Source organism: Ruditapes philippinarum, unplaced genomic scaffold (assembly GCF_026571515.1).
Source record: "Ruditapes philippinarum isolate M1 unplaced genomic scaffold, ASM2657151v2 ctg374_1_1_1_1, whole genome shotgun sequence".
NCBI lineage: Eukaryota > Metazoa > Mollusca > Bivalvia > Venerida > Veneridae > Ruditapes > Ruditapes philippinarum.
Window position 1 is genome coordinate 13,835 of NW_026860247.1, and position 27,108 is coordinate 40,942.

The window sequence follows — 27,108 nt, forward strand, 5'->3', positions numbered from 1 at the left end:
AAAGGCAGGGAAGAAGAACCTCACAGTAGTTTGGCTTGATCTAGCTAACGCATATGGTTCCATCCCACACCAGCTGATCTACACAGCCCTCCGACACTACCATGTCCCAAACCATGTGCAGAAAATCATCACCAGCTACTTGGATGGCATCAAACTCCGGTTCTCTTTTGGTGACCAGCTGACAAAGTGGCAGAAGTTGGAGAAAGGTATTGTAACCGGATGTACAGTTTCCGTGGTACTCTTCATTATGGGAATGAATCTACTCATCAACGCTGCTCTAAGAGAGACTCGTGGACCAAAGACAGATTCAGGGATTTACTTGCCATCCAGTCGAGGTTTCATGGATGACCTCACTCTCACCACAACCACCCATGTACAGGCGAGATGGATGTTAACAGCCCTGACAGATGTCGCTTCATGGGCTAGAATAAAATTCAAGGCCGCAACGTCCAGATCTCTCATTATCAAGAATGGCAAAACCACAGATAGGTTCATTCTCAGAGTACAGAATGAGGATATCCCATCTATCACTAAGAGTCCAATCAAGTGCCTAGGGAAGTGGTTTGATGCAAGCTTGCAAGATGGTGACAATGTCAAGAAGCTAGAAAACCAGGTGGAAGACGGGCTTAAGAAAATTGATAAAAGCAATCTCCCTGGGAAGTTCAAAGCCTGGTTAGACCAGCATGCCTTACTTCCAAGGCTAATCTGGCCTATGGTGCTGTATGAGATACCAAGCTCAAAAATTGAAGACTTAGAGAGGGTTACAAGCAGACACCTCCGCAAGTGGTTAGGAATACCACCCAGTTTCTCCGGTGTAGGACTGTATTGAAAGAGCAATCAGCTTCAACTCCCATTTTCTTCACTGGTAGAGGAATTCAAGACAGCGAAGACAAGATTGGTGCTCACCCTCAGAGATTCCCCAGATGAGCAAATCCGGGAAGCAGGGATTGTAACCCGTACAGGCAGGAAGTGGTCAGCATCAGAGACCGTTAACCAGGCTGAAAGCTCACTTAAGCTCAAGGACATTGTGGGGATGACCGCTGTGGGACGACAGGGAATTGGTGCTACCAAGACACCCCTGTGGAACCAGGCAGACAAGAAGGAGAGACGTGCCATGATTCAGTCAGAAGTCAGGGGGCAGAAGAAAGTGCAATACAGGCTAGAGCAGTAGAGATGGGAGCACAGGGAGCATGGACTACATGGAACACCATAGACAGGAAGCTGACTTGGGAAGACATATGGAAGTATGAACCATTACGGTTATCCTTTCTTATCAGGTCAGTTCATGACCTCTTACCCTCCCCAGCTAATCTCCACCGATGGGGACTTACAACGGATCCAGCCTGTGACCTGTGCGATCGTCCTGGCACTCTGGAGCATGTCCTTTCTTTCTGTTCCACTGCACTAACACAAGAAAGGTACAGATGGCGTCATGACAACGTCCTTAGGGAGGTGGCTGACTGGCTTGAAGGTGAAAGGAAAAAGATACGCAGGAGTAACCCCAAGCTTTGTCACATCAACTTTGTAAAACCGGGTGAAACTGGCAAGACACAGTCGCCACACCAACCATCAATTCTAGATGACGCAACAGGTTGGAACATGGAGGTGGATCTTGGTAAAAAGCTTGTTTTCCCAAGTATTGTCCAGACCAACTTAAGACCAGATATTATACTGTGGTCGGAAAAAGGAAAGAAACTCATCATGACCGAGTTAACAGTACCTTGGGAGACAAGATGTGAAGAGGCCTACGAGAGGAAAAAAGCAAAGTATACAGAGCTACTCAACCAATGTAGACAGAGAGGCTGGCATACATGGCTGTTTCCTTGAAGTAGGTGTGCGACGGTTCTGTTCGCAATCTGTGTGCCGACTGATGACAGCAATAGGAACTACTGGGAGGGATAGACGTAGGACAATCCAGAGACTGAGCCAAGCTGCCGAACGCGCGTCTAGCTGACTGTGGCTGAGGCGAAAGGAGAAGAGCTGGAAGCAATCGACCTCCACACCGTAAGACGGTGGGCCCACTCGCCAGCAGATATACATGGATAAGGGCCGAAATATCAATGACGGCGAGCACCATGCTGATGATGGAGGTCGATCAGCAATCTAGAAGCGCCACATACAGGAGATCTACAGAAGATCTACATTAGGTGCGTTCCAGATTGTATCTTACTCATCATCATTTGTGCATGATTATATAGTGAAACGTTTCATGAATTTGCACTGACGCCTTAACTATATTTGTACATGATTATATAGTGTCAATTCATGAATTTGTGCATGATTATAATATTATATTAACGATAAAAAAATTTGTACGGATGATGTTTCTGTTTGCATATGATCTAATAACGATGTATCTTTTTGTATAAATTATTTTATATAATATCATTTCATGAATTTGTGCATGAGTATATAGTAACGATTCATGATTTTGTACTGACGATTTTCTATTTGTACAGAATTACCTACAATAAACTACATTATATATGGTATTTGTACATAATGTAACGTTTCATGAATCTTATCTATATAGAGTATTGATTCACACTATGCAGTTCAATACAATACGCGATAAACATTACACAAATTGAATGTTTGTTAGAGTAGAAACTATGTATAAAATACGTGTTAGCAGATATATGTTTTCTAAATTTAACGAACTCTTTTTTTATACTATATACATGTTTTATTAAATAGTCTTGCGACGATACTTACAAATTAATGACTATTTCAGTGACCCTTAGAAGAAATGGACAGAAAGTTCATAAGAAGCATTAAAAGGTATTTATTTTTTTTCTGTTGGTCATTTAACTTATGCTCATTGTTTGCAATCTCGGTTCATATATCATCAAAACTATGGAAACTATAAAAGTGTACATGGTACACCTAGCTAGAATGATCTTGAAATTTCCAACGACAGATATACTCTTTTTCAAAAAAAGAGACAACATTATCATATTTGTTTGTTTGTTTGTTTCATTTTACGCCTTTTTCCAAAGTATTTCAGCCATATAGGCGGGTAGTTTCCTAACCATCATTCCTGGAGAGTTACATCAGTACTAGACTACCTTCCTCCGCGCTAAACTACCAAAGCATCTCCCGGGGATCGAACCCACGCCAGAGAGGTAACTGGATTAGAAGTCATCGACTCTAACCCCTCGACCACGGAGGCGGTTCATGGTAACAACTATTTAAACGCTTCCAACATATGAGGCAATTATCCTGTCAGATTTCATATCAAACTCTCCTTTTACCCCTAAAAATATCATTTTGGGTGTTTCATAAACATACTGCTATCAAGTATATATTTGTTTCCCAACGCACACGAAGCTTTTGTAAAGCTAGAATATAAACTGTCGCCAAAAGTTAATTCCCCTGAGGACACGAATCTAAGCATAAATTTAAAAAAATCTGTAAAATTCAAAATTGTGCTTTTATCAGTACTTTAAGTATTTTGTTTCTTGAAGGAAGTCGTCATAACGCTTTAAAGGGGTATTCACGTTCATGTATTTAATTATTATTACCCTTCCAGATTTTTTCCGCCTTTTTGATTGGATATTGATCACCCGAAAGAAATTGATATAACCGAGCCAGACGGGTAATATACACACTAAATTTCCCCGTTGGGTACCCAACGTTGTAAACGACATGCGCTGAGGTGATGCGCGTACGGTTCGATTTTACGCAGTGTAAATTCCGATTTACAAGCACTTTTTAACTGTCAAATGATAAATATTTACCAAAGTAGAGTAATGATACAAATTCCCATCAGTATTGAAAACAAATATGACCTTGTGAAAGCTTGATATAAATTACAAAAAAGTGCTTTCAATAGACTACTCCTTTTCTCTTGTTTACATTCGTTAGGTACGGGAAAAATACGTCATGTATTTATGTGACGTCATGTTGTGATGAAGAGGTACCCTAAAGGGAATCTTATTTCGACGTTTTATTTGAAACAGCAATGATTTTTTTTAAAAATCGTCTAAACTCGGCAGGGGAAGGGTAATAAAATTATTATTTTGGTTTTGGAGTGATATATGTGGATATATATCACTCCAAAACCAACATAACATATATTGTTACTTTGTGGTGTGATTTTTTTTCTTCTTAATTTAGCGCTGGGAGGACAGATGGAAGGCAGTCACGTGGTAGCGAAGAAGTTACAACAAATGGTGGAATTGTTGTTGCAGCTATTGACTTTGGAACAACCAACTCTGGTTACGCGTTTTCGTTTAAACATGAATTCGGAACTGACCCTCTGAGAATTCATGTCGCTCAAGGTCAAATGAATGCGAAGCAGCCAACATGCTTATTGTTGACACCAAAAAAGGCTTTAGATTCTTTCGGCCATGAGGCAAAGGCAAAATATCTAGCACTTTCTAACGAAGGCAAGCACGAAAAATGGTATTTCTTCTGGGAATTCAAAATGACTCTCCATCAACATAAGGTATCTCGAAACATTTAACATTTAAAGTGAATAGGTCTACGATAAAATATATATAATAACAGTAATAATTATGTTCAGAGTATTAATACTATTTAGTATCACACGTGAAAACAAACCATGATTATAAATGGGTGTGTTGGTACGAGCTAAATGCACGATCCGATATGATATATAAATATATATAGCAGATGGAGTAAAATATTATTATTCATCAAAATAATGTTCATACTAAATCACTGAAAAATGTTGATTTCTAGAAATATACCATGAAACTACATGTATCTAATTGATACTTTACTGTTGTTGTCAATATTTGAACTGCTTTTGGAAAATGTGCCTATTGTAGACCAATCCACTTTAAAACATTTGAGCCGTGTCACGACAAAACCAACATAATGGGTTTGCGATCAGCATGGATCCGGTCCAGCCTGCGCATCCGCGCAGTCTGACCAGGATCCTTGCTGTTCGCTATCAGTTTCCCTACTTGTAATAGGGTTGGTAAGCGAACAGCATGGATCCTGATCAGACTGCGCGGATGCGCTGGATAGTCAGGATCCATGCTGGTCGCAAACGCACTATGTTGGTTTTGTCGTGAAGCGGCTCAAATGTAGTACATTAACTGCCATATAGAATATTTAATCACTACAGCTACAACAGAAGCAGAAACAAATTTACCCAAGCAATTACGTTCACAAATGGGTTCAAATGGGGAGTTATTTTTGTCATCTAGGCATATGCATATACACTAACATATGTCACTTAAGTTTACATACATGCTATTTTTTTTTAATTTAAAACAATGCAAATCAAGTCTTATTGTAAGTTTTGAACACAGGAACATTACAGTTATAGAGTAAAATTGGCCCCAGGTACGTCTTTTTGCCATATTTTGGATACGAGTTGGTAGACAAGGTGGTAGAGCCATGTAGGAGCACATTTGTCTCGGAACACATTTGTCTCACGAAGTGTGACCGATGTGTTCGTAAACATTCTTATTTACGACAAATTGGAAATGAGACAGATGTGTTCGACACACAATAGAAAGCACATTTGTCTCACATTTTTCCATAAAATTCTTAAAAGGTAATAATTATGCCCGTCCGTTTACCGGCAACCAGCCATTGTGCTGTGTTTTCTGTATTTATAAAACCGTTTTTAGGTCACTTCCGGTCAGTCAAAAACTTCCTGTCTCAGCATAGGAGTCATAATTATATTAAATTAAAGAATATCCCTGTTCGGCATGTCACGATGAAAATTTCTACAAGTGCAGCATCCAGAACCTAAACACATATGCAGCAAGTCTATTGTTATCGTTATCAATTGTGATACGTTTATTTTCAATGCTTAAAGTTTTATAAATGATTTATGGCACTAGAAATATTCTTAGCAAAAACAAGGTAGTGTCTACGGTGGCATAAAAGGGACATACAATTTTCTTATTTATTACGGGCGCACACGATAGCTTTTACTTGGCCACGCGATACTATTATGTGCGCACGCGATAGCTATGACGTGCGCACGCAGATATGTATTCCGCATTTGGACACTGACCGGGATCCTCGCAAAGTTCGATGAATGGTTCGATGCCCCGTGTATATGTCGAACCTACAGCGGTTAGGGACAAGTATTTTTTTCTTAATCAATCGGCCACGGAGGCCCTTAAATGATCTATGGAAGAAAATAAGAAGACCATTACACACGTATTTTGTTTTCATCAGAAATATATGTATGTAAAAATCGTCATTTGCTTTCAGATCCGCCATTGAAAAAGCACTTACAACATGTATGAGTTCCTAAAATAATCTGGGTAATGCCATAATTATGGATTATCGGACCACTCAGAATCGTGCGAGACGCGACATTCCGATGAGACACGAAGCGATGCACGATATTGTAACACGAGATCTCGCAATGTCGAAGTATCCCGTACCACGAGATTTCAGAAATGAATAAATTTTTACTTCTTTAGATAGAGCAAGTATGAATTTATTAATATTCAAATTATGATTTCTGAGGAAGTTAGATGCTTGTAATCTAATGAAAATCGCGATAAATGTGAAATAATGCGTCATAAAAGTAGCAAAATGTAAACAAAGTAGTATTTTGACTTCAATACAAAATTCTCAATCACTTCAACTGTACAAACTGCAAAAAAGCAGCAGATGAAAAATGATTTAGGTAATTAGCCAATGAGTAACTTTTTGGAGCTATAAAAGTATACCAAAAATACAAAACTTTTAAGGAATACAAATAAAAGCATTTCTCAGGCATAATGGGCCTTTAAATGATTTTATGTAGACTATAAAGGGAATACTACTTAGCGGTATATGACCTGTCGCGTCGACGAACGAGATGCGAAGCGAGACGCGAGATTTCGGCGAGATGCAAAACGAGTCACGATATTGTATCATTCAATATCAACCGATTACGGTGTTCCGTTTGGACATAAGTAACATTTTTGACTCCCTGAACAGCTATGCGCAATGGTACAAAGGTGAAATTGAGATGGTACGATGATTAAAACACGATGACACGATGGTGAAATCACGATGATGCGATGACACGATAGAGAAAATAATATCTCGTTTTCATCATCATACCATCGCAGTTATATCGTACTATCGTATTTTCGCCATCGTAACATCGTCTTTCACCATAGTATCATCACATTTTCATCATCGAACCTTCGTTGTTTCACCATCGTACAATCGTTGTTTCACCATCGTACAATCGTTGTTTCACCATCGCACCATCGCGTTTTCATCAACGTAACATCGTGCCACCGCGCTGTCACCATTGTACCATCGTGAACGGGATTACGTTTGTTTCAGTGTATACGCCTTCAGGTTCAGCCAATCAATTACTTAAATTAGAGATACTATGATTAATAGTTCACTTTAGGTTTTCATAAAGACAGCATAAGCAAACCTATTGATGATTACACTTGACATAAGGTAAAAACGGTGAACCTCGATTCTAAAAAAAATTTCTGCCGTGGGAATAATGTGACAAATAATTCATAAAAAATGACATGAGACAAATGTGCTTTCTTGTCCCTTAAAAACACATGAGACAAATGTGCTTTCTTGTCCCTTAAAAAACTTGATCGGAGCACATTTGTCACACAAATGAGTTTTTTGGGGTAGACATTTGAGGTCCCATTTGTCTCATGTGGGACAAATGCGACCGCATTGGTCTTACGTAAGACAAATGTGCTCCGAGACAAATGTGCTCCTACAGAGCCATCTTACTTCTATAAACGATCACTTCGTAACAGTGACTTTTTTGTCGATTTTTGTATGTCACAACATCACTGTAAAGGTAATATGGCGAATTTCCTGCTTTCCTGGTTAAGAAAGACCTCTGGTGCTCCTCTGTGTTTTATTCCATGCACGGACGGGCATCCTTGCAGGGATTCAAACCATAGCGGCAAGGGGCAAGTGTTTTTTAATTGTATTAAAGTGACATTATGCTCTTTTTACATCATTTCATAAGATTGGCTATTATAATGATGACTAACCAATAACTGATAATAAAAAATGTTTATGGTTCAATATAAAAACTTCCTAAATTATGAAAAAACTGCCCCACTCTTTATAGGAATCGAGCGTTTCCACGATATTTATAGAAATTTCTGTTGGTCTCGTGCATTATTGATTTTTTTTTCAAATTAAAATAAAGAATTGGACACAATTATGTCAAAGCGTCAAGTTACTTTTATTTTTATCTGTTCACGGACCATTTACACTTAGATAGGCATAATGTCACTTTACATGATCCTAACAAAAATCGAACTCTAAGCAGATACGTCGAAAATGAAATAAAAATGGGACTTAAACTACACGACCACTATTTACAATATGTAAAAACCAATACATTTTAGGAAATACATGGTAACTATAAGCTGACTGCCGAAAATGGGCTTAAAATGGACGCACTGACAGTTTTCAGTTTATCCATAAAGTATCTGAAGGACCATTTGCTGGGAATGCTAAAGGGTAGCTTTTCGGGAGTAGAAGAGAAAGATATCACGTGGGTCATTACCGTTCCCGCCATTTGGAACGATTCTGCAAAAAAGTTTATGCGAAAAGCTGCTGAAAAGGTGATAGTGTTTAGTAATGATAAGCAATAATATCTATCTTACATGCGGTGGCACAGAGGTGACATGAGTGTGTGTTTTAGTTAATCTCGTGTGCACGAGATACTTGCGCACGAGTTACTAAGTCGTGCGCACGAGATAATTAAGTGATGATAAAGTAGTGTGCACGAGTTACTATGACGTTGCCTCCAGTTACTCAGTGGTGCGCACGAGAAACTTTAGTCGTGCGCACGATTTACTATGTAGTGCGAACGAGATAATTAAGTCGTGCGCACAAGATAATTAATCAATCAGATTATCCTTTATATATGATTTATTATCTTAGAAAATTCTTGGTTTAAGTTTTACATGTATTAATCTTTGAAACTACTGAAGGTATTCACTTAACCTTTAGAACCATTTTAGGAGGTCACTTTCCTAATTTTGACCAGGTTATTGTCCTTTGTGGAGACCATCGTGTTATAGGGTTGATCAGTATGTACGTACTAACGTTCTGTGAATCTTGCTAATACGATAACCTGAGAAGGAATAAGCCATGGTTTATTTTATTTGGTAGGGATATTGCCCATGGCCAGTAGATTTAATTATCGCGTTTGTACCACATAGTTACTCGTGCCCACGACTTAGTTATCTCGTGCCTACGACTTGGTAAGTCGTGCGCACGACATAGTATCTTGTGCGCAAAAGCAAATCATCTCGTGTGAACGACTTAGGAACTCCTTCGCACGACACAGTATCTCGTGCGCACCACATAATTATCTCGTGCGCATCAATTAATAACTCGTGGCCACGACATAGTAACTCGTGCGCACGACATAGTATCTCGTGCGCACCACTTAATTATCTGGTGCGCACCACTAAGTAACTCGTGGCCACGATACAGTATCCCGTGCGCATCACTTTATTATTTCGTGAGCGCGACTTAGTACCTCGTGGCCAAAACATAGTATCTCGTGCGCACGAGATAAATAAAAACGCACAAATGTCACCTCTGCGCCACCGTATTTACAATATGAATAAGAAATGTTTTTTCTAATTTACATCTCATCGTAAAATGATTAACATAAAAGAAAATCTATGCACTTGTATTTGTGTGAATGAAAGAAAATATTCCCCCTTTGAAACATTTCATTTTTTAAGGAGAATTCCATATTTAAATATGTGTATTATAGTTTTAAATAAATATATATTTATTAGTTATAGAGATTTCTGACAGGTTATACAGCCATATATAAACGATTGTTTGTAAATATAAAGTAGAGAAAATTAAAATCCCCAAAGAAAGTCCAAACGGCAAAATTGAAAATGTTGCAGGCTCGGTTGATTGGGCCTGTTCATAGTGGAAACTATTGTCTACTCCCGCTAGCACCGGCTTAAGCAGAATTCAACATTTAAACATGAAAATGGTGATTTTTTTTTAATTTAGAAACATTTGCAGATGTGTTCATATGGCGGTTATTGGGAACGTTCAATGTGACACTTTCATGCCATTCCATGAAAAGCGGCGTATGGTCCCACATTTGCACTAAACGAGAAAACAATGGGCGAAACTAAACAAAATTGACTTTTGAAAGGGGATCAGATGTTAAAAAGCCTGCATATCACAAATGAGGCGCCAAAAGACAAATTTAAAAGCCAGGCAACATATCCTAAGGGTAATTCAACAATGTTCCATAAGGAATATTGGAACCACCCAACTAGAAAAGGCCAAATAGTAAGAACACAGACAGCCATAGACACAACAAAAATGTCGTGCGCCGTTATATTACAAACAACCGTATATATATGGCATATAAGATGTCAGGGCTTTTACAATGAATTTATAAGACTCTAAACTTCGATCCTTTTTTAGAGAAAGAGAAAAAGAGAAAAAAAGAGATGTCTTTCAAAAATTGGCTGCAGTCGTGCATAAAACTATAATTATAGAAGTCACGATTGTCCAATGAAAAGCAACATTACAAACGTGAAGGTTTGTAATACTTCATATATGTCTTTTCATTGTTTTTTTTGTTATACCAATAGGCTGGTATTGAGAAGAGTTGTATTGAGATAGCTCTGGAACCGGAAGCTGCGTCGATCTACTGTCGTCAACTTCCGATAACACGTGATCCCCAAACAGAAACAGGCATGACAAAGTTTCCAGCAGGAACACGCTATCTTATTCTGGACTGTGGAGGTCAATATCGATTGTTTATTTGTTGTTGTTGTTGTTGTTGTTGTTGTTATTCTTTGTTTATTATTATTATTATTATAATTATTATTGTAATCATTTTTATATGTACGGTATTGTATTGTATTGTATATGTATTGTAATAATATTATTATTATAATTATTATTATTATTATTATTAATATTAATATTATTTTTATTATTATTATTATTATTATTATTGTCAAATATAACAGCAACAGCAATGTGTTTCTTATAGTTTACATTTAATAACAGGCACACTCTTTGATATATCTATTTTGAAAAACAACCATATGAATTTGAAAAGAACACTAAAACACAGAGTATGATATCTATTTAGTATAATTCGCCAAATATAGCTGCATACCTTTTAGAAAAAGCAAATTTCATAAGGTTACACAGTAGTATATTATAGTTACGTGAAATGACCCAAAACTCGCTCTAGACATTATTATTTCAAACTTATATTTTGGCAGATATAGATGAAAGTATCAATAGCAATCATATGACTTTGTCTGGCATTGTATGTGTGATAGTTGTAATAGACAAAAGGTATATTACTCTTGGTATCTGATAAAAATGTAATATAATGATATTAAAACAATTCAAGGGATATAGCATAATATCAGTAAATGTTTGTTGGTTCTGTTCAAGGTGGTACAGTTGATGTGACAGTACACGAAGTACTTGAAGGCAACAGTTTGAAGGAACTTCACAGTGCAACTGGCGGAAATTGGGGAGGAACAGTTGTGAACAAAGCCTTTGTTAGCTTTGTATCTCATCTTGTAGGACCTGTAGTTTTCCAAGAATTCTCCAGTAAATTCAAGTCTGACTATCTGGAAATGCTCGACGAATTTGAGAACAAGAAAAAAATGACCAAACCTGATTCCATGGAAACCGTCACGATAAGGATTCCAATCCAGTTACAGGATATGTTTTATAAGTCTGCAAACACATCGTTGAATGACCAAGCGTTAAAAACAAAGTACAAAAGTAAAATTAAGATCGTTGGGGATAAGATAAGAATTGATGCTGCAGTGTTTAAATCGTTCTTCGACGGTGCTGTTGCAGATATAATTGCACATGTTCGAGATTTAGTTGATTCTCTTCCACGACCGGTAAAGGCCATCTTAATGGTTGGTGGATTTTCAGAGTCCCCAGTTCTTCAGAGGGCTGTTAAAGATGCCTTCCAGAGAAAAGTTGATGTGATTACACCGGTTGACGCAAGTCTCTGTATTATGAAAGGCGCTGTTTTGTTTGGCCACCAACCTTCTAAAATCACAGAAAGAATATGTCGCTTTACTTACGGCGTAGCAATGGTGGTACCCTTTGTAAATGGAAAACATCCCGAAAGTAAAAAGATAACGGTAGATGGGCAGAATCTGTGTAATGATGTCTTCGATAAGCATGTCCAGGCTGGACAAACCGTTGTCACTGGTGAGACCCAGAAGACATGCACATATTTTCCATTGTCTGAAAAAGATCAAGTCTATGCAGTTGTGGTATTTAAGTCAACAAAACCAGATCCCATGTTTGTTGATGAGCCTGGATGCGAGTGTGTTGGATTTTACATGGTGGAGAGAGAATCTGGTAGAAGAAATGACTCTGTCGATGTTCGGATCAGTTTTGGCAGTTCAGATATCGTTGTTGAAACAATTAAACGTGACGGAAGTGTACATAAAGCTGACTTCAGTATGGATTAAATTATGTTTATAAATTGAACATGTTTGTATGTATCATTGTATGTGCGTGCGCGTGCGTGCTTTTGTGCATGTTTGCGCATGCATTCGTGTATGTATGTATGTGATCTTTACTATTACTTGTAATGGCTTAACAATGTTTATCTAAAGGTCACTGACCTCACTTCGAAAATTCTACAGTGTAATGATTTTTTCTGTTTGCAATTTTCTGTGCCCTATCATTTGTCTCAAAGTATGAAAGATCAAATACATTAGTGTTCTTGACTGAAAATGCATATCAAGTAAAAGCAATTAAATTCGCTTTGGGCTGAAAATAATTATCAAAAATGACACATCTTGTTTAACTGAAAATGACAACCAAATGAAAAGGATCAAATATGTTTTTGTATGAAAAGTGAGTATCACGAGTCCAAAGATCGAATGCGTTTTTGTCTAAAAATCACGTGTATACAATCATGATGTTATTTTGGATTAAAGTTGCTGTTACTAGTTGTCATGCTTAAAGGATTCGACTGACTATGTGTTTGTCAAGTGTTAAGGATAATATGTGCTTTTATTTGAAAGTTATGATCACACCAAAAGATCATATATGTGCTTTTATCTGATATTTAACGATTTTATGTACTTTTATCTGAAAGCTGTAGTGACTAATTTAGGATAAATGAACTATTTATACATTGTAACATATTAAGGGTAAAATGTACCTTTTGTTGTTGTCGGGTTAAACACGTCGCACCAACACAGTAGAGGTTATATGGCTATTTTCCAGCTGTTTTTTGTGGTAGAGGAAAACCTCTACTGCCCTATGTGCATTATTTCAGGCTGGAGCGGGCACCAGAGTAGAAGCGCTGGGTAGCTTTCTCACATGAAAGAATCCAAAGTCCCCGTAGGGGTGTATGTTTACCTTCATTGTTGTAAAATATCAAATATAATTTGTCGAAAATTTACTGTCACACAGAAATGGCCAATTTCCCCTTTTGATTGATATCTTAACAGTTGCCTATGGAATATTATTCATACAAAAATTGTATTATTCTTTCTGATAAATGTGTCATGTTATATCACAAGTCTTTTGGTAGCACTCCACACTAAATTTCAAGTTTCTGCCGTCAATGTCCTACAAGCAATATGTCTGATAAATCTGATCCCAAACTACACAACCTGGAAAAAGAAAACACATTTTGTTAAGAACATATATGTCCTACCATTGCAAATCTGTAATGAAATCATCCCATATGCAACAGTCAGGCAGTTAAAAGAATTCCAATTCATTCCGTAAAAGCCAAAAATCTATAGTGGTCCGAGACCCAAAATAACATTTTTCGTCCCTTCGGCAAAAAATACCTGCAAATATACGGTCTACAAAAACTCTGTCACTACTTTAGCAACTCCCTATGCATGCAAAATATCACAAAGAAATAGGTGCTTGGCCTTGTAGATTTTTTGCTATTGCTGAAAGTTTGTACCCCCCTGTAAAATTACTTGTTTTCACCGAGCATGCTGTTTAAAAGCAATGTTTACAAACAATGGCGACCTTGACATCAATAATTATCAGCATGTGATTTCTAACCATGTTTTCGAATTTGCCAATGATCATATTACATGTCACAAAAACAAATTTCATACTGAAAATGCATTTTAAAGACAACCAGTCATTTAAATCCACAATAGTCACTATATCAATGAAATCCTCCCTGGCCATTCGAAGCTGCGGCTTCATTTAGTGTGGTGTGCTGCCTTTGCGTTTTATAAGAAATGTTCTCTTTGTGACTGCTAAATGCCTGTTGGTTGTTTGCTAATGCCTTATGTATCAAAGTACATGTATTTGTATAAACACATTCACGTTAATGTAAGTTTTTTTTTTTTTTTTTTTTTTTTTTTTTTTTTTTATTCAAAAATCAATCGTCAAGTGATAAATTTCATTTCGGCAATGATTACTTCTTTACATTGAAATTTCTTTTTGTAAAATAGAAATAGTGCCTGTCATTTAGTCTTACCTTAAGTTAACGCTGCAGAATTTATCTTGTTTCGTCTTCATATAGTTGTTGAACAATAACTCACAAAGACTGGTCCCCATGTTGTGTAACACACGATTTACGTAAGTTTAAACGTAAGCGTAAAGTTTCGAAAAAACTTACGAAAAATTTACGAAATGTTAGTAAAACGGGCCCAGCATGTGAAAGTGTAATTAGGTTAATTGCAGGGAAATAAGTATTTTGAGTTAATATTTTACCGGGGTATCATAACTGCGATCCTGTGTGTCTGGATAATGTCGTTGGCTTCATTTTGTGAACGTCGCCTTGTACTGTTTCTTATATTTCATCTTTTCGATGTACATTGCATATTATATATATTTCATTAAAAGCTTCTTTTTTTCTTCTTTTTTTTTACCTCTTCTAGTTCTCTTATGACTTGTTTTTCTTTCACGCTCCTTTCACCTGAACAATTTGATTTAAATGTCAAGTCAAAACACTGTCAATGTTGATCGAATATGTAATATGATCAGTGTGATTTCCTATAAATTGAAAATTTTTAATCGTTAAATAACTTCCCCTTTCTGTTTGCAAAATTTTAAGGCTAAAATCATAGAGCAGGAGGTCGTTCTTATTCTAGAGTTTAAAATTTTAATGTAAGTGTTTAACTTAATGTTTTGTTTGTTAAATTATATTGCATGTAAAATCTTAAAATTTAAATAGATTTTTGCTATACTTAAACTTTTTTCAGATTTTACATTTTCAGATTTTTGATCAGGCACTTGTTCTTGAGCAAAAAGCAAAACAAGAACATATATTAAGCTCATTTGGGACAGGTCAAAACACTGAGGGGAAATATTTGCCAGGGTATTACCAGAAATACTGTATATCGCTATTGTATACATATCAAGGTTTTTGGTAGATCACCTTACATGTATTTTTTGTTGTTATTTGATATGGGTTGCCTTCGGTCCCGGCAAAATTTAAATTATACTTTATTATATGTGTCCGTGTGTGCAAGTCTGTTTCTTTTTTTTTTTCTTCTTTTTCTGAGGGTGGGGGATTGGAAGCATTTATTGTTTGTATTATTAAATTTGTATTACATAAATAGGAAACTATCGTGTATACTCATTACGCTAAATTCAAGCCTGTCAGCAGGTTTCGTTTATGGTCATCTTGAAAAAAACGTTTTGAACACAACTAATGATTTATAGTACTTTCATGCTGATATTTGTGTAAAGAATTTACTTATGATATATACATATGCGTATAGCTTTCAGATTAGTAATATATACTGTATTAGTAATATATATTGTTTACTAACTCATAATGTATAAAAAATTTGGATAATTCTGAAGAGTAGTTATTTCAGTGAGAAAATCGAGTTTACATTGAGCAATCTGGAAGCATTTTTCATCATTATCAGTATGCGCCAGGGTATTTTGTGACAAAAGAAAATAAGGTTTAAACCATTTATGAAATGAAACAAGTTATATTTAGAACATAAACTCATTGTGTCATACATTTTCTTAAAGTGGTTAAATCACAAAATCGTTACAATATGCCCTATGGAATGACATGACAAAACTGTTTACTCTATCAGTTGGACAGCGCACTCGAGTATCATTAATAAGTATTGATAGTTAAACAAGACTAGCTCTTTGGTTAAACATGTGTTAAATGATAAAGAAAAAAAGACAGTTATTAATCTCGAACATTGTCAAAAATAGTAATTTCATTTGTAATCCATGCCAGAGCTATGGGTCTTGAAAATGAATTGAGTAAAAATTCCAAATATACGAATCACGTTTCTTCAAGTAAATACAATTGGTAGATTATTTGAAAGATTAATGATACAAGTAAAACTAAAAATCTACATTTTTCTTAATTCTCAAAAGCCTGCCAAAATCATTGTCGGAGTTAGGGGCCGTGTGAAAAGTGACAGTCAATTATGATCCCAAAGACATGTAATAAGTAATTACCTCCAGTAAGTTGACGTTTCTGCAGAACTTGAACTAAGTATCAATTAAGTTTAAAAAGACAATTCAAATCATAATTAAGGGCCTTGTTTGGTGGCTTCTAATTATGGCCTTTAAGACGTCCATTAAAATTCGACTGATTGCCTTCAGTATGCTTGAAGGAGACTTTATATTGTAGTTCAAAAGGGGCCATAATTCTGTCATTTACTTGTCAGTAATGCCATGGACAGTTATCCCCATTATGATATCAAAAAACTGTGTGAAGAAACAGTCGAATATCATTAGTGGATCATAAGATATATTGTCATACAAGACATTGTACGTAAAATTTGACCAAAGTGCTGGCCGAGAAAGAAAGATATAACACATTGACAAGTATGGTGAATAGACAATACACATAATATAGATCGAAAACAGCAGCAACAACAATTAAGAAAACAAATACTTTCACCATTACTACCATTTTCATCAAAATTACTATTTTACTAACGCCATCACTTAAATAACCATTACAAAATACTTTTTTATACTTTAATATGAATAAGCTGTAGAATACATAACTATCTTATTCTTGTACATGTACTAACTTTTGACAAAGATATGTTTTTTTTTATAAAACTGTATTTCCTCGGACAAAAGAAATAATGAGACAGACAGACATACATACAAGTTAAATGCAATTTGACCAATATGGCAATGTACTATGCCTTCAACGGCTTCAGTGAGGGATGTCACACTTTTATTATTATCTCTCCTGCAGAAATTTTGCAATTTTCATGTAATTATGCTGTTTTTAATGCTTCCGAGGGATAACTTTTTTCCAGATATTCATTTCGTTCCCATAAAACTAACTAATTTAGTAACCCAACTTGTAATACTTGTTACAAATATGATATAGGTGTAAAACAGCACTTTTTACTCCATTTTGCATACTGAAATTGACCTGTTACGAATGTGATACTTTTGACCATTGACCATACCATTGACTTTTCATAACAACCCCTGACCAATATTGCAACCATTGGATTTCTATAACAACTATTGACTTCAATAGTAACCATTGACTTCAATATTAACCATTGACTCCTATAGAAACAATTGATTTATCATACCATACAGTGTTTAAGAAAATAGCAGTAACTGTATTTAAAAGTTTAATACAAATATGTAATACAGTAAATAACAAAGATTGTGGTACTACGTGATAATGACAAAATGCATTGCATGCCCGTTTTTAAAATAAAAAAATACATGATTGTCAAATAACATTGTACTATTGAGCTAAATAACAATGAAACTATTTTAACATTTGCAAATAAGATTGAACATTGAAAAACAGATTTGACGATCAATCATTTTCATTATTGCCAACAAGCAAGTAATTTCACCCGAGAACAAATTGAATTTCTTTTACTGATTGACTTCATGGTTCGTGGGCAGAAAAAGCGACATGACAATAATTGTTTTTTTTAAGACGGAATTAGTGTTGTGTAATAAATTCGTTTGTAAGGAAGATTTTATCTATAATTAAAAGAGAGAATAATTAAGAATAAAATGTATAAGGCATCTGGTCGTAATTATAGTAAAGCCTGATTCATAAATTAATTATTTTCTAGTATTTTATAATTGTTTAAAGCGGCCTTTAGTTTGTATTTTTCTGTTGGATAAACAATTTTGTGCTGTTTCAAACTAAGTATTTCAGTAATTCTATCTTGAAAAAGTGCATCATATCATTGTTAAAACAGTGTCTCGAGAGCTATTTATGATGCGTCAGTAAACTTCGTTTCTAAAATTAGAATATCGGGAAACTAATTGTCCACTTTATTGTACTTTATCTTAGAGAACAGGCCTTAATGTTCATGTATTTTATTGTCGGCAAATTTCTTTTTCCACCTTTTTCTTAAATCTAACTGTTATGTGAAACAATGTATCTAAAAATAACATATTTAATATTTAGGCTTTAGATGCTTGGTAAAGTAAAGATCATATGCAAAACTGGCTCCTAAACATACAAAAGAAAATAAATAGGGTTTTTTTTCGTGTTTTTACGACCTTGTATCCTTTTCTGAAGTTTTGTTGGTCTTTTCTGAGCCCACAATTAATGGCGGCCAAATATAATCTTTCCGTCCGAATGATCAGTATGGGTTGCGAACAAAGCAATTCTAACCTTACAAAATCACTTTTGCATATACATAAATGAACAAGAATGTCAATAGCGTGGGTAATGGTCATGTCAGTTGTTCGGTCCCTTGCTGGGTATCAATCATTGTGGTCCTGTATGACTTCATCATATCGTTGGCTGCTTTCTATTAACGTGAAATTGTAGGTACTTTTATATTCTATTTTTTATTTTTTACCACTATACTTTCTCTTTCTCTTATATCCTGTTTTTCATTCACGTTTCGCATGAACAATGTTATTTAATGTAAACGGTTAACGTTGATCAATTATGTAATATGATCAGTGTGATTTCCTATAAATTGAAAATTCGGAATCGATAAATAACTTCCTCTTTCTGTTTGCAAAATTTTAAAGGCTAAAATTGTCTATCCTTACATAAAGAGCAAGCAGTCAGTCGTTCTGATTTGAGAGTTAAATATAGATGTAAGTATTTTACTTACTTAAGGTTTTGTGTTATATTTGTTATAGGAATAAGACAATCTTCTCAAAATTCATAAAGATCAGGCACATGTTTTTAAAATAATATTAAACATGAAGGAAAACAACAACATGTATTTAGCACATCTAGGACAAGTTAAAAACAATGGTGTGGAATAATTGCTAGGGTATTATTGTTGGCAATATTAACCTGAGACTGTTCCGTTTTCGGAAGCTTTTAATGCTCCCGGGCATATTGAAATTGAACCATCCGTCTGTCCGCCCGTCTGTTTGTCCATCCATTATTTCGTCTGTCCGTACATTGTTAACCTCAAACGTCCTGGAGGAATATCAGAAGTTCTACCTACACCAATGGCTTCATAATTTACACACTTACTAATCAACACAAAGTACATGATCTGGGCAAGTTACATAACAACGGATATCCTTGTACAAAGTTATTGCCCTTTTCAGCACTTAGGAAGAATTGGTTAACCTAAAGCGGCAAGTTGGATACATCTTAAGTTCTATCTATACTAATGGCTTCATAATTACCACACTTACTTTCCAATACAAAGTACACGGTATTGCCAAGTTATAAAACTGTGTCATCCATTTTTCCTAGTTATTTCCCTTTTATCGCTTTGAAAATAGGGCCTTTTATGGTTAATCTTTTCCGGCAAGTTGAATTTATCTTAAATTTCTCCTAATTACTTCATTTATTTAATGATATCTTTCATATTTGGTAGGTTGATACTTTAAATGGTCCTCTAATTTCTTATGGAGTAAGGGGTCTCTAGGGTCAAGGTCAAAGTCACTGGTGTAAATAAAATTTTAAAATTTTTTGCTCATATAGCTATTATTTTTAAGTTGATGTCATTCATGTTAAATACAAACTGCTAAGGGAGGTTCTTTTCCTTTGGGGTTAGTTAGGGGTCATTTGCAAGGTCAAGGTCACCAATCTAAAAATATATTTATACACTTTTACGGGTGTTTTAACCTTATTCAATTGACAGATGCCTCTTTTATTTGGTAGAATTAAAAAAAATCTTGGGATGGAGTTAAAGGTCAAGTGGGTCATGGTCAACAGTGCTAAAAACAAATTTTTACACTTTTGCTCATACAGCCTTTATTTATTGACATATGTTTTCATATTTGGTAGGAAGCATGGTATTCTTATTTTGATTAAGGTAGGGATCATTGGGTCAAGGTTATCATTGCAAAAATAGATTTTTTTTACACTTTTGCCCATACAGCCTTTATTTATTAACAGAAGTATTACATTTATGGTAAGAAGATAACTTACATGATTTTTTCCTTTCGATTGAAGTAAAGTAGGGTTGAGTGGGTCAAGGTCAAGGATGCCAAAAAGATATTTCTACTTATTTGCTTATACGGCCCTTTTTATATTTGGTTGGATGATAACTTGCATGACATTCTTCCTTTGGACTGAGTTAGAGGTCTAACGGGTTCAGGTCATCAGTGCTTATTTTTTTTTCTCTTTTGCTCATAAAGCCTTTATAAATGGACATATGTTATTCTTCCTTTCAATTGGGTCAGTGGGCCAAGGTCAAGGAGGTCAATAAAAGATTTCTACACATTTGCTGAAACAACTTTTATTTTTTGACTGATATTGTTTATATTTGAAAGGATTATAACTTGCAGTTTTGGATTGAGTTAGGAGCAATTTGGGTCAAGGTCACCAAAGCTAAAAATAGATAGCATTTATTTATAGACTGAAGTTTTTCATATTTGAAAGAAACATATTTTTGATGGTCACTGGGAGTCACAAAGTCACAAAGTCAATGTCACCTGTGACAACAATAGATTTTTATACTTTTTATACAGCCTTTTTTTACTTATGTCTCATATTTACAAGGAGCATACCTTAGGTGGTACTTTAAGTTCGGATGGAGTTTAGTGTCGCTACATATATTTGATAAAGTTGAATATTTTTCAACTTCATCACAAGTCATAGCAATGACTTGCCAACTTATAGTATTCACAATTAACAAACGCCATGACACTGTCAAGTTATATAACTGTGTTTAAAATTTGTTGGCAATTTTCCGTTCTGAAGTAAGTCAATGGGTAACTATTTGAAATATTGTGACTGACAAGAATCTTAGCCGTGGGCATTTGTGTTTAACAACAGGTTCTTGTTTTCGTTAGCTGTCGTAATTTATTTATTTCCCACTAATTTTTAATGATAGTTATGTTCTTGATACTTTTATGTGCATAATTAACTATATTTTTAAACCATATGCAGCATTATGGGAGAAGTAATTTGATTATTTCCTGGTGTTATTCATTTATCTATTAATTTTTTATTTATTTCTGACGGCATACTTAAAGCATTTATTGTACATATATTACTGATCGCGAAACATAAACACGGAATTAGGATGGAAGTAATGATTCATGAATTTGTTATGACGATGTTTCTATTCGCACATGTTTATTTAGTATCTATCTATTAATTTGTACATGGTTATGCAGTAACGATTCATAAATTTTTACAAACGATGTTTCTATTCGTACTCGTACATTATTGTGTAATATCTATTCATAAATATGTACATGATTTTAATAGTTACGAGTCATGAATTTGTACTGACAATGTTTTTATTTCTACAGAATTACCCACAATAACCTACATTTTATGGTATTTGTACATAAATACACATACTGTACAATACAAAACAATACAATGCAATAAAATACATTATAAATGATCTTTTCAATATTTGGCACGTTTTCAGTTCAAATGTAAGGCTTATATGAATTTCCCCACGAGATTATGAACATAAAACAATGTCATTATGCAAAAAGCACGGCCTTTATGAGAAAACTGATATGATACTTACAAATTACTTACGAATTACAATGAGTAAAATAATTATTTCAGTTCCTCTCAGCAGAAATGGACAGAAAGTTTAAAAGAAGAATTGAAAGGTATTTGTTTTTTGTGTTAGCCATTTAGTTTATGCAAAATTGTTTGCAAATCTCGGTTCATATATTATCAAGGCGATCGCTTGTATGATATTGTATAGATCTTCAGCGCCCCAAAAGTCTAAGATACGAAAACATGAAACAGCAGAAATCAGCATCATAAGGTACAGCTAGTTTTAAGTGATCTTGAAATTCTATTTTCCAACGATAAATATAGTTTATTTCTATCATAATAACAGTTATTTACATACTTTATAGAACTCATGAATTGTTTGATGATGTAGTATAAAACAGGGGGCGGGAGAGAGTTTAGCACGTAGGTTGTTTTAGCTCTTTAAGTGTTTTTGGGTTACTGCGCATGCGTGAAGCGGGAGATAACGAGAGAAATGTGTTCATTGTAGTACGTAGGGTGCCCAGTGGTCAAAATGTCATATTGTCCATTGGGAAAAAACTGACAGTTCAAAGAGTTCCATTTTTAACATGTAGGAAACTTTCTGGGTCCATTCTCTGGGCTTTGTGAGTTTCAGAACTGTCAGGCATTTTTGTGACAATGGACATTATGACATTTTGCCTTCTGTACACCTTCCCCTGTCAAATGAACACATTCTTCTCGTTATCTCCCCTTTCGCGTATGCACAGTAGCCCAAAACACATAAGAAGCAAACAAAAACTTTCTACGTTGTTAATTCTCACTCCACCCCACACCCACCTCGTTTTATACTACTTCCATATGAGAAAGTTATCCTGTCAGTTTTCAAAACAAACATTTTTCATAAAAAACATGTTGTTGTATAAGTTATATTTATTGCCAACCCTTACAAATTCTTTGTACAATTAGAATATAAACTGTCGCCATTGATTAATTTTCTTGAGGACATGATTATTCAAGTAATATCTACTTAAAACTACGAACATTTTCAAAATTCTGCTTTCATTAATAAGTATTATTTTTCTTGAAGGAAGGGGTATTCTGATACGAGCGCTAGATCCGATCATGGAAAGGACTCACTTGCTAACGAGGAAGTAACAACAAAAAGTGGAATTGTTGTCGCAGCTATTGACTTTGGAACAACCAACTCTAGTTACGTTTTCGTTTAAGCATGATTTCCTTACAAATCCTCTGAAAATTCATGTTGCTCAAGGCCAAATGAATGCGAAGCAGCCAACATGCTTATTGTTGACACCAGAAAAGGCTTTCCACTCGTTTGGCTATGAGGCAAAGTCAAAATATTTGGCACTATCTAACGAAGACAAGCACGGAAATTGGTTTTTCTTCTGGGAATTCAAAATGACTCTTCACCAACATAAGGTATCTCGTAACATTTAACATTTAAAGTGAATTTGTCTATGATGGAAGATATACAATACGAGAAATAATAACGTTAATAGTATTTAGTATCATGCGTGAAACCACGAAAGATTTATTTCTGGATATTGTTTGGAAGTGCTACACGCATGATCCGATATGGTTTATAAATTTATATAGCAGATAGATAATAAATGTCTTGAACGAATTATCATCATTGATCATAATAATGTTCATAATAAATCACTTAAAAACTTTTATCAACATTTAAATTTCCTGAAATATGTCATGAAACCACATTATCTAAATGATATATTACTAATGTTAACAATATTTGAACTACTTTTGGAAAATGTGCCCATTGTAGACTAAAAGCCGCTTTTTAAATATTTCTTTCTTTCGTCCGATGCGGAATTGTCACAGTATAAAAAAGGGTACGCTGAAGACCTAAAGCTAGCAAGGGACAAGTTATTTAAGTTAGTTAAATATTTTTAGGATTGGCTATTATTATGGTGACTGGCCAATAAATGATAACGAAAAATGTTCATGATTCAATATACAAACTTCCTAAATTATAAAAAAAAGGCCACCCGTTTCTTTTTAAGAATTTAGCGTTGCCGATACTTTCAGAATGAGTTTTATAGTACTTTCCGTTGGTACCGTGCACCATTGATTAATTTTATTGTAAAATATTAAATTGAACTCTATGTTGGCAAAATGTCAAGTCATTTTTGTTTTAACCTATTCACTGACCATTTAAACTTGGAAGGCCATAATGTCACTTTAAATGAGCTTGACAGAATTTGCACTCTAAGCGGAAAGGACCAAAATAAGGGGCTTAAACAACACAATAACTGATGTACTAGTTTGATAATGTTAAAATCAATACATTTTAGGAAATTCAAGGTAACTATGAGCTGACTGCAGAAAATGGGCAGAAAATGGACGCACTGACAGTTTTCAGTTTATCAATAGAGTATCTGAAGAACCACTTACTGGGAATGCTAAATTGTAGCTCTTTGGGAGTAGAGGAGCATGATATCACGTGGGTCATTACCGTTCCTGCCATTTGGAACGATTCTGCAAAAAAGTTTATGCGAAAAGCTGCTGAGAAGGTGATACTGTTTAGTAAAAATGATAATCAATAATGGTTGTTTTACAATATAAACTGGAAATGTGTGTATAATTTACATATTGTCGTTAAGTGATCAACTAAAAAAATCTATGCACTTGAAGTGTGGGTGAATCAAATTAATATATATTTCCACTTAGAAACATCTCATTTCTGAAAAAAAAATCAATATTTTAATATATCTATTCTAGTTTTGGATATTGTATACAGAGCTGTATGGTATTAATTAGCCTGGGATTCAGGCGTTGATAGTTTTTGCTTATTTATAACATTTTTTATTCATAACATATGCGCTATTCCGTATTCGTTCGTCGTCTTGATAGTATGTCGATTTGCCAAACAGAAACATAACAAAAAATCGACAGACTGGAACCCAGGCTAGGTATTAATGTATGATGTATTTCATTTGCGTTCATTTCAATCTGGACAAATATAAGTTAACATTACAGTTAAAAGCTTGACCAACCGACATTGCATATATGTATCGAAGAATATAGTTTTAAATATTTCATAAGTTTTAAAGATTTTTGACATGCTATATGGCCCTTTATAAACGACTGTTTGTAAATATAATCCCTAGCCATTATTAACCGCTATTGCAAATCACCGTTTATATACGGCTATATAACCTGTTAAGAATCTTCATTACAAATTTATAATACTGCAAACTTTATGTATAGAGAAATAATAAAATAATTTCATAAATCGACTGCAGTCGTGTACATAAATTTTATAAACGTCACGAATATCGAGAAAAAAACGAATGTATAGTATAATATGTCTTTTTTTTTTTAACAATAGGCTAGGATTGCGAAGAGTAGTATTGAGATAGCTCTAGAACCGGAAGCTGCGTCGATCTACTGTCGTCAACTTCCGATAACACGTGACCCCCAAACAGAAACAGGCATGACAAAGTTTCCAGCTGGAACACGCTATCTTATTCTGGTCTGTGGAGGTTAATATCGACACTCATTGCGATTGTGTATTTGTTGTTGTTTTTTTTACTTGGGGGCAATTGTTGTTGTTTACTGTTATGGCTGCTGCTGCTGCTGTTGTTGTTGTTGTTGTTAGATGGTTGTATATTATTATTATTATTATTATTATTATTATTATTATTATTATTATTACAATTATTATTATTATTAAAGAATACAGAGATTAGATTGTAAGTTAATTTGCGTCATTTAAATGGTGTCATTTCCATACGGCTTTTTATTAATGAATTGCGTTCTTATAATGGCGTAATTTTGCCGTTATGAATGAAGTTGTAAATTCATACACTACTATGAGTAAAAAGTGCTTAACAAAAATATTAGTTTCCGTAATTTCTATCCGAAATATGATTTATAAGCTTTCTGCGAGACAAAGAATAAAACACCGGATGCCGTAACAGACCGGAATATCTAGCTCTCGGGTTACTGTTTAGCAGAAACTCGAAAGAGCCTCATTAATCCGTAAACAGTTACCCTCGTGATGATATTCCGGTTTGTACCAGCAGCAGGTGTATGATCCTTATAAGCTACCATATGACTTTGTCTGACATCATTCAATTATCGGACATAGACTTCGTTATCATAGCATCGCACTTGTTCATGAAAACATTATATACGTGTTATTAGTAGTAGACGAGACTTATATAATGATATCAAAACAATCTAAGGGTTATAATGTCAGTAAATATTAATGGTCTTGTTCAAGGTGGTACAGTTGATTAGACAGTACACGAAGTACTTGAAGGCAACAGTTTGAAGGAACTTCACAGTGCAACTGGTGGAAATTGGGGAGGAACAGCTGTTAACAAAGCCTTTGTTAGCTTTGTTTCCAATCTTGTAGGACCTGAAGTTTTCGAAGAATTTTCCAGTACCCACAAGGCTGACTATATGGAAATGCTCGACGAATTTGAGAACAAGAAAAAAATGACCAAACCTGATTCTTTGGAAACTGTCACGATAAGGATGCCAATCCAGTTACAGGATATGTTTCAAAAAGTCTTAAAGTGTTAAACACAGAGTACGAAAGTAAAATAAAGATCGTTAGGGATAAGATGAGAATTGAAGCTGAAGTGTTTAAATCATTCTTCAACGTTGCTGTTACAGATATTATTACACATGTTCGGGATTTAATTAATTCTCTCCAAAGACCGGTAGAGGCCATCTTAATGGTTGGTGGATTTTCAGAGTCCCCAATTCTTCAGAGGGCCGTTAAAGATGCCTTCCAGAGAGAAGTTGATGTGATTACACCAGTTGACACAAGTCTCTGTATTATGAAAGGCGCCGTCTTGTTTGGCCACCAACCTTCTAAAATCACAGAAAGAATATCTCGCTTTACTTACGGAGTTGCAATGACGGTACCTTTTGTAAAGGGACAACATCCCGAAAGAAAGAAGATAAAGATAGAAATGCAGGAGATGTGTGATGATGTCTTCGACAAGCATGTTCAGGTTGGACAAACCGTTGTCACTGGTGAGACTCAGATTACACGCACATACTTTCCATCCTCTGAAAAAGACCAGGGCTATTCAATCGTATTATATAAGTCGACAAATCCAGATCCCATGTTTGTTGATGAGCCTGGATGCGAGTTTGTTGGGCTTTATTTTGTGGAGCGAGACTCTGATAGAAGAAATGACTCTATCGATGTTCGGCTCATTTTTGGTAGTTCAGATATCGTTGTTGAAACAACTAAATGTGACGGAAGTGTACATAAAATGGAGTTCAGAATGGATTAA

The 27,108-nt window shown here is 35.0% G+C and overlaps 3 protein-coding genes across 4 annotated transcripts; all 3 read left to right on the top strand.

Moving 5' to 3' along the window:
• Positions 1 to 2,718: 2,718 nt before the first annotated feature.
• On the top strand, positions 2,719 to 12,989 carry LOC132759364 (heat shock 70 kDa protein 12A-like). Its single transcript, XM_060751128.1, has 5 exons — positions 2,719 to 2,781; positions 4,120 to 4,450; positions 8,334 to 8,552; positions 10,572 to 10,725; positions 11,395 to 12,989. The coding sequence occupies exons 1-5, from the start codon at positions 2,750 to 2,752 to the stop codon at positions 12,441 to 12,443; spliced, it is 1,785 nt and encodes a 594-aa protein (XP_060607111.1). The 5' UTR covers positions 2,719 to 2,749; the 3' UTR covers positions 12,444 to 12,989.
• A 1,843-nt stretch (positions 12,990 to 14,832) lies between these two features.
• Positions 14,833 to 26,361, top strand: LOC132759366 (heat shock 70 kDa protein 12B-like). 2 transcript variants are annotated; one of them, XM_060751129.1, is made up of 6 exons: positions 14,833 to 15,069; positions 21,899 to 21,945; positions 22,902 to 23,251; positions 24,145 to 24,363; positions 25,182 to 25,335; positions 26,079 to 26,361. In XM_060751129.1, the coding sequence occupies exons 3-6, from the start codon at positions 23,090 to 23,092 to the stop codon at positions 26,093 to 26,095; spliced, it is 552 nt and encodes a 183-aa protein (XP_060607112.1). In that variant the 5' UTR covers positions 14,833 to 15,069; positions 21,899 to 21,945; positions 22,902 to 23,089; the 3' UTR covers positions 26,096 to 26,361. The 2 variants fall into 2 exon arrangements, with proteins under 2 accessions (XP_060607112.1, XP_060607113.1); XM_060751130.1 differs by lacking the exon at positions 14,833 to 15,069 and adding an exon at positions 18,887 to 18,996.
• A 63-nt stretch (positions 26,362 to 26,424) lies between these two features.
• LOC132759358 (heat shock 70 kDa protein 12A-like) lies at positions 26,425 to 27,108 on the top strand. The gene has a single exon (XM_060751122.1). It carries the CDS (start codon positions 26,425 to 26,427, stop codon positions 27,106 to 27,108), a length of 684 nt encoding a protein of 227 aa, XP_060607105.1.

What these genes read in the sequence shown, in the direction of transcription:
- LOC132759364 (XM_060751128.1), top strand. Translation starts at nt 2,750, where the DNA reads ATGGACAGAAAGTTCATAAGAAGCATTAAAAG. An exon ending in TGACTCTCCATCAACATAAG is followed by an intron (nt 4,451 to 8,333) that starts GTATCTCGAAAC and finishes AATACATTTTAG; the next exon opens with GAAATACATGGTAACTATAA. An exon ending in TCTTATTCTGGACTGTGGAG is followed by an intron (nt 10,726 to 11,394) that starts GTCAATATCGAT and finishes GTTCTGTTCAAG; the next exon opens with GTGGTACAGTTGATGTGACA.
- LOC132759366 (XM_060751129.1), top strand. Translation starts at nt 23,090, where the DNA reads ATGAATGCGAAGCAGCCAACATGCTTATTGTTGACACCAGAAAAGGCT. An exon ending in TGACTCTTCACCAACATAAG is followed by an intron (nt 23,252 to 24,144) that starts GTATCTCGTAAC and finishes AATACATTTTAG; the next exon opens with GAAATTCAAGGTAACTATGA. An exon ending in TGCGAAAAGCTGCTGAGAAG is followed by an intron (nt 24,364 to 25,181) that starts GTGATACTGTTT and finishes TTTTAACAATAG; the next exon opens with GCTAGGATTGCGAAGAGTAG.
- LOC132759358 (XM_060751122.1), top strand. Translation starts at nt 26,425, where the DNA reads ATGAGAATTGAAGCTGAAGTGTTTAAATCATTCTTCAACGTTGCTGTT.